Source organism: Phragmites australis, chromosome 3 (assembly GCF_958298935.1).
Source record: "Phragmites australis chromosome 3, lpPhrAust1.1, whole genome shotgun sequence".
Taxonomy (NCBI): domain Eukaryota; kingdom Viridiplantae; phylum Streptophyta; class Magnoliopsida; order Poales; family Poaceae; genus Phragmites; species Phragmites australis.
Window position 1 is genome coordinate 20004062 of NC_084923.1, and position 8111 is coordinate 20012172.

Consider the following 8111-nt stretch of genomic DNA (forward strand, 5'->3'; position numbering starts at 1 on the left):
CATACCCATTTATTTCTCTGGGGAACATATTCAGGATCATCCCCCCCCCCCCGACCGAATCTCTAAAAAGGGATCGCTCAGGATCCCTACGATAGGAGTTAACCCTCCGATAAGTACCATCATGTTGAAGTGGACTACCCTGTAGAGGAGGGGGCGAACGCTATAAGAAAGAATGAGCATACATTTATTACGTGGGAGAAGGCCTACATAGGGTTTCCACAAGGGACAGTTCCTGAGAACCTCTTCTCTCCACGACACCCTGGGCCGCCGTCACCTCGAATATCTCCCTCTCCTCAGCTATCTCCTAGAAGAAGTCCACTTCCCTAGTCATCGCCTCAAAGAAGTCCACCGCTCAAGAAGCCAACGTCATCAAGAAGCCAACCATCAGCTCAGAAAACACGATCAGGTTCCGCATCATCCAAGCAGATGACATCATCTAAGAAGTCAGTGCCATCTAAGAGGGTTTTGGAACCCAAAGAGGTCTATTCACTCACTGCTGAGGAAACAAAAAAGATTGTAGACGCTAGTGTAATTAGTCATTTTAATCCTCCACCACCTCCACCAAAACTTACTGTGCCTGAAGATACTATGAAATTTTTCATGAATGTATCCAAAACTAAACATACTGGGGCCGCTTCAAGTAAGCTACTGACTGACTACGAACGTATCAGTAAGAAGCAGACCAAGAGCAAATCAGGTCCAATTGTTTAGGATGCTACAATCATTGGAGACTTCCTGGCTTCTTCTAAATAATAGTAGAAGAACTAGCACGGCTTACTATGGGAGCGGATATTGTAAAGTTGGATGTTACATGGCCATTTGAGTTGGACAAACCTTTGGTCAAACTAGATATACAAAGAAACCTTACAAATAAAATACGTCGATTATATTAGTGGTACTTGGAGCAGTCCAGGCAGGGTTTTTAGGCATTCCTTGTAAGATACACAGATGAATATTTCCTCAACAGGAAGACTCCTTCTGGGTGTAATTCTTGTACCTGTATGAACTATACAAGGAAGATGCTCTCGATGTGGCTATAGTCAGAGCATAAACTTTGTAAGTGACTTATGCATATAATTCATGTTATATGATCTTGTACATTGAAATTGCATGACTAATTTCTCTCTTTCGTAGAATGGAGATCCGCACATGAAGACAAGAATTAGATAATAAAGTAGAACGAGGAACTTGTAAGGGAGCATCTTGACTTCACCAAAGACTAGTTATTGAAGTGTCTGCTTCACCACTAATACAAGAAATTTGTACTCTTACTCTATAACTTTGAGTACTTGTTTGCGTGCTAGGGGCATTATGCTTTTATGGGCAACTTGATTCTAGTACTAAGTTGTTATGATGACATAATATTGCTGCAGTTTTTATTGGATCCTCCTTGTCATCCACCGAACTTGAGAAAGATCATTGTCTTGGACTCACAAAAGAGAGATAAGACAACTTGCCAAGACCTCATCGACATGCTAAACATGTAAACTTGATTATTTAATCTTCTCGACAATTGCATCTAAGTTTAATTGGTATTCATATTCATTTACATGGCATATATAAGATACCACAAAAAGAGTGTTATCCACTTTCCATTTAGGAAGCGGTATGATATAAAAACCGACTTTTCGGTACACAGGGAATATTCATGACTTGAATTTCCTATTGAATAAAAAGATTCAATTTATTCCACTGATGAATCCTTTCCTCTTGAAGTGTATGAGGCAACCACCTGGCAACAATCTCTGCGGGTTTTATGTTCTTACTTTCATGCACGCATTCAGTGTAGACTTAAACACTGTCAGATACAATGATCTTGAGGTATGAAATTACATATCGATGCCTCCTTTTCAATTTCTATATGTATTGAAAGACTAATTCTTTCTATTCTTCAAACGCAACGCTCCAAACTATGCACATGTGCGTTACTACCTACAAAAATACATGCCCTCAGGAATAGATTGCCATGTTCGTCCTGGAATATGTTATCAACTCAAATGACAAGTTTCATGAACAGATCGTACCGTTGACGCAGGACAAACCTTCAAATGATATCGTACCTTCTAGTAGAGAGTATGCAATAAGGAGGAAGTCTATTAGGTGTTAGACTGCTTACATATCGCTAAATAACACCATATAAATGAATGACATTAATTACTATGTATTAATAAAGGACATGAATTACTATGTATTAATAATGCGTCTTTATTATTGATTTACATTAAATGTGTCTTATTGTATGCATGTATTGAGAGTGAGAGAGAGATAGAGAGATCGAGGAGAGAGAGAGGGAGGGTAGAGAGGAGAGAGATAAAGATATTAAGAGGGAGAGAGATGGAAGGAGGAGAGAAATAGGGAGGATAGAGAGGAGAGGGTGGATAGACAAAATACTGCCGGCTAAAAGCTTCAATCAGCAGTGATGCTCTGGACATCACTGTCGACTGAAACCACCAGCCAGTAGTGGTACCACAGGTATCATCGTCACTGAAAAACCAGCTAGTGGTTTGAGCCGGTAGTGATAACACCTTTCACTGCCGGTCCGCCCGATTAGCAGTGATAGTTGGGGACTATCACTGCTCATTACCCACCGCCGGCTTCAAAACCGACAGTGAAGGGGATTTTGTCGCCGGCAATGATGTAATGTTCTGTAGTAGTGCATGTGAGTATATTATTTGAAAACCACTAGCATTTGAAAACTTAAAAACTCGTTGTAGCATAGCCGTGTTTCATTTTGTTTCAAGCAGCATGCAACAAAACTATTGTGCCATTTTTGCAAGAACAGTCATGTTTTTGTGACGTTTTTGGTTTTTCCTTGAAACAAAATAAAAAAAAATTGCTTGCAACTGCTTTCAAGATTTCAAGGTTAGGTTTTACCTGATATGCCCTCTTGTAACGTCTGGCCTTGCAGTTGCCAACGATTAATAATTTGGGGATTCACTACTATAAAAATGGTCATGAGTTTCAGCTCAAAAATGCTATCAGCGCCGGTTTTTGAACCGGCACTGATAAGAAGTATCAGTACCGGTATATAGTTACCAACCGGCACTGAAAAGCCTATTATCAGTGTCGGTCCATAATTACCAACCGGCATTGAATAGGTTCCAGGGAGCCAAAAAATAAACGAGCTGGCTCGGCCACCGCTGCTGCCACTGTTCTAATCTGATGAGTCACCGATTGAATCGCAGAACAGAAGATCACACAAAAGCAAGCACATGATGCAAGAACACAACAAGATGGACACAAACACGGTAGCATCACTACTGTAAACCAAAAGTTTTGTCATATTAGATTAGACAAAAAAAATCTTAGGCATACATTTAAAGAGTTTATAAACAAACTAGCACCTCAAACAGCTAGAGACATCCCAACCATCATTACAAGTGCAAAAGATCAACCAGTAAAATTTCCAAATGTGATGACTAGTGCTAATGGCTGCATCATCATCACTCTTCTATTCCTCTTCCTCTCCTTCTGAAACTCGTCCTGGTCATCCCTTGCACATGAACAATATCATATAGTTGTTACTTTACTAGCCCAAACAAAATCTTAACTGACACTGGTAGAAAAATACAACAACTTCAATTTCAATTCAATAGAAAAGCATCATAACAAACATAATGAACAATTCAAATAAAAAATAAACAAAACTACCCCCGATCGCAGAAAAACTACAACGCACACATCACCCGATCGGAGAATAAGCAGAACAATATTCTGACCTTCCTCAGTCTCATCGTCATCGCGATCGTCCCTGCCCCTCTGTGTCAGACGTGGATTTGCCTCGTTGATGCTGGAGTGCGTGGGGAAGAGCTCGGCGGGGAGCACATCGAGTGCGAGGCGACGCGGGAACGGGTTGGCGGCGTCGCAGAAGGGGCTGAGTGCGTCGCCGCAGGGTAGGGTCGCACAACAAAGCGGCTCGTAGGGGAGGAGCGAGAGGGGGTCGGGCGTTGTGGGGTGTTGCAGTCGCGAGCAGAGGACGATGATGGGGACTGTAAGAGATAAGGGAGAGAGAGGAACAGTGCGGAAGAGATAAGGGAGAGAGAGGAAGGTGCGAAAGAGATAAGGGAGTGAGAGACCGATCGAATCTCAACACATGTGCAAACCAGAGTGAATTTAAATTTTAGGTCCGATCGAATTTTCAGTACCGGTCATGATTACTAGCCAGCACTGAAGTACCAGTGCTGGTTTTTTTCCAATAGCCAGCACTTATATTGAGTATCAGTGCCAGTTTAATCCGGCTCAATCGTTGATCGAGCACAGAAAGTTATGAACCGGCATAGATACTTCATCAATACCGGTTCTATCCTAACCGTACTGATGGGGTGGCACGGATGACTGTTTATGTTGTAGTGATTATCTTCCAAGTTGAATTTATTGGTCCTAATGCTGGCTTTAGGCCTCCAGTTCACATTTCGTTGAGCAGCTTCCGTCCAGGGTTAGTGAACTACTGCTGTCTAAATAAATACCTTTCTGTTGCTTACTTGCTTTACTCACCAATGTGAAAGGTAATCAATCTGTATCATAGCATAGAAAATTGCACACACCAAATATTATGTATGCATATTGTATATATGCATGCAATGTTGTGAATACATATATAATGCGCAACGACATGGTCCAAATGCATTCTTCCACACCTATAAATAGCTTCCAACTTAGGAGCTACTCTCCATCACTTCTTCCTCGCATTCTGAGTTAGCCTTTGTGCTCAAACCTTAATTAAGTGCTAGAGGTATCAATTAATATGGCGACTACTGTTGCTGGTACATCTAAGATGGCCATTTTAGCCGCACTTACCTTGCTGCTCCTAGCCACGGAGTGCCGAGCCAGCCCTTACTACCCTCTGGAGCTGGGGTACTACAACGACAAGTGCCCCCATGCCGAGGCCATCGTCAAGGGCGTCGTCGAGAAGGCCATCTACCAGAACCCAGGCCTCGGCGCTGCCGCCATCCGATTCCTCTTCCACGACTGCTTCGTCGAGGTACCTGCGCATCAACTGTCACACATTGATCATAGTTACATGAGATATATAAGCACATGTAGGGATAACGGTACACCAGGGCAGTGTGTTCGTTCGGCTAGCAGCTTCCTTCTAAGTACATATTATTATGGTTATAACCTTATTGTCCCATCTTTACCAGCATTGTTATGCCTTTATTCTTCCAGATTATAACGCTGTACGTGAATTGCAAATTTGAGCCTGCAATTTGCGAAAGTTCTTTTGAGATATGGATAAATACTTTTGTTTTGTGTTTCACATATAATGTGGGTTACTTTTGCACGCATGAAAATGGGTTTGATTTGCACGTTATATTTATATTTATTTCACAGATTAGCTGGCTTGATGGGCTTAATTACTATCTTGTTTCACTTGGTTACTAGGGTTGTGATGCTTCGATCCTTCTGGACCCGACCCCGTTTAGCCCGACTCCGGAGAAGCTCAGCGCACCCAACAACCCGAGCCTGCGCGGCTTCGAGCTGTTCGACGCCATCAAGGACGCCGTCGAGGCTGCCTGCCCCGGTGTCGTCTCTTGCGCTGACATCATCGCCTTTACGGCCCGCGACGCGTCTTACTTCCACAGTAAGGGCAAGGTCTACTTCGACATGCCGGCGGGCCGCCGCGACGGCACCTTCTCCAACGCCTCCGAGCCACTCAAATTCCTGGCCCCGTCGACGTCCAACCTCAGCGATCTCATCTCCAGCTTCGCAGACAAGGGGCTGTCAGTGGAGGATCTGGTCGTCCTCTCCGGCGCACACACTATCGGGCAGTCGCACTGCTCGGCCTTCGTACCCGACCGCCTCCAGTCCCCCTCCGACATCAACGGCGGGTTCGCCGGGTTCTTGAGAGGCCGATGCCCGGCCAACCCGACGGACAACGACGACGACCCGACGGCCATGCAGGACGTGGTGACGCCTAACGAGCTGGACAACCAGTATTACAAGAACGTGCTGTCGCACACAGTGCTGTTCACCTCGGACGCCGCTCTCCTGACGTCGCCGGAGACGGCGAAGATGGTGGAGGACAACGCTAACATCCCCGGGTGGTGGGAGGACAGGTTCAAGAAGGCCATGGTGAAGATGGCTAGCATCGAGGTGAAGACCGGGTACCAGGGTCAGATCAGGAAGAACTGCCGGGCGATCAACTACTACTAGCTGTCCGCTGCATCCATGCAGGGTGAAGAATTAATAATCTTCAAGAAAACTGCAAGGTGCGCGATTGTTGAAGAACTGAAGGATCACTCGGTTGTTTGTTTGATGATTTCATCCGTAATTCGCAAGCGTTCTGTTGTTGTAATTTGCTACATTTTAGTTTCATTTGTCTTTATTATGTCATTTGCTTTGGTTTATCTCAACAAGGAGGTTTCGATAAGTAATTGTGAGGTCATGTATGTTTAAAAATTGGATTAAGTATTGAAATTGGCAAAAGCAAAATAATTTAGTATTATGGCAGTAGTGATGTGCGTGTGTTGATAATATACTATTTGGATATTTTTATAGTACTATAGTAATATTTTTAGTTTTCATATATACAATACACAAATTAATTGTGTGGATTAACATTAAGTCAAATTAGAAAGAACTTATACTAGACAAATTAGGTATTCATTTATAAATATGCATATATATTTAGGATAAACATGATCGATAACAGAGATGGAGAAGAACCTGAAATCAACAAAACTAGAAGGTTATGTGAGACGTTTAGACTGGGAACTATAATATGTATATAAAAGATGCACAAACTATAGTACTACGTACGGTGGAAATAGATCATGTTACGGTGCGACAATCCAGGACGGCAGTGGGGTAGGTGCTTGCGTCGCATGCGCGCAGTCGTGGTCTCAGAGACGCGTGATGTGGGCATGACCACAGGCTGGTCTGGCGGTTTGCTTTGCAGTGTTGATGGGAACTGCTGTCCGGTCAGGCTTGGTGGGCCAGGAGAATGAGCAGAACTGCCAGCAGGACACGGTCGCTTGGAAGAGTCAGGCCTAGTCTCTGGTGCTGGTGGCCGCACGCACCTGGTCTTAGAGTGACGCGGACAAACAAGCAACATCAGATAGATTTTGGTGGCCGAGGCAAAAATAAAAATAGATCTTTATTAAATTGAAATATCAAAAAAGTAATTAATATATAAATTGTAATGATAATATTTAATATATTAAAAGTATTTCTGATAAATATTTAAAATATATAAAAATAACACTAAGCTCAAACACTTTATAGGGATCATTTTAATAATTACTAATTAGTTATTGACGATGGTATCAACATCAATCTTATCTAGTAATTTCTTTTCAATATATAAAGTTACTAAACTATTTAATCTTTTTTTTAGATATTGTGAATCTTAAATAGTTCTTTAATAATTTTAACTTTGAAAAAGATTCTTTCACTGACGCCACAATCAATGACATCGTAAATAAGAGATAACAACCAACATGCCATTGAATCTTAGCAAAATTCTCCATCTGCCATTGAAAATTTCTTGTTCCCTCATGTGCCATCCATTTAGTTTTTATCTCCCCTTCGTGCAACTTTCGGCTATAACCTGTTAACTGAAATGCAACAAGACCGTTTTACCCTCACATCATCTTCTTCCTCACTTGTTCTTTTTTTCTTCTTCCTCGACCTAAAACAAAATGAAATGTAGGAGGAAGCAAGAGAGGGGCGCTGCAGGGAGAGCACCTCAGATCTAGACTAAGAGCCCAAGACCATGAGGCTACCCCTGGAGCTGGGCTCTAACCTGCTCCTCTTATCTACATTACCATCCTATCCACCTCTCATCTCTTCGCCTTCCGTATCGAGGACGATAATCTGCCTCTCTCCCTCTGTGTTAGGTTTCCTTGATCTGTCTGCGCACTGCATCGAAGGTGGCAGGCTAGGAGCACCAACATGTGCCTGCAACTCATCACTCGATGAGTAAGCAGGCGGCAAGCATGAGGGTGGTGACTGACTGAAGCAAATTTATCCCACATTCACCTTCTCAATTCCCCACCTCTTGCTCATCGTTAAAACTCAATTTTATTTGGTTTTGTGTGGTCTGAAGGTCTGATTCCAATGAGCAGGGACGAGAGAAGGATCTTTTATTCATTTGGTTTGGTTTTGTTTGG

At 42.9% G+C, this 8111-nt stretch overlaps 1 protein-coding gene across 1 annotated transcript; it reads left to right on the forward strand.

Annotated features, from left to right (window-relative positions):
* Window positions 1-4656: 4656 nt before the first annotated feature.
* On the forward strand, window positions 4657-6335 carry LOC133911060 (peroxidase 2-like). The gene is made up of 2 exons (XM_062353280.1): window positions 4657-4981; window positions 5383-6335. The coding sequence occupies exons 1-2, from the start codon at window positions 4745-4747 to the stop codon at window positions 6151-6153; spliced, it is 1008 nt and encodes a 335-aa protein (XP_062209264.1). The 5' UTR covers window positions 4657-4744; the 3' UTR covers window positions 6154-6335.
* Window positions 6336-8111: the final 1776 nt, after the last annotated feature.

Excerpts from the sequence above, each read along its gene's own strand:
- LOC133911060 (XM_062353280.1), top strand. The coding sequence starts at position 4,745 with ATGGCGACTACTGTTGCTGGTACATCTAAGATGGCCATTTTAGCCGCA. Across the intron at positions 4,982-5,382 it reads TCCACGACTGCTTCGTCGAG|GGTTGTGATGCTTCGATCCT; the intron begins GTACCTGCGCAT and ends CTTGGTTACTAG.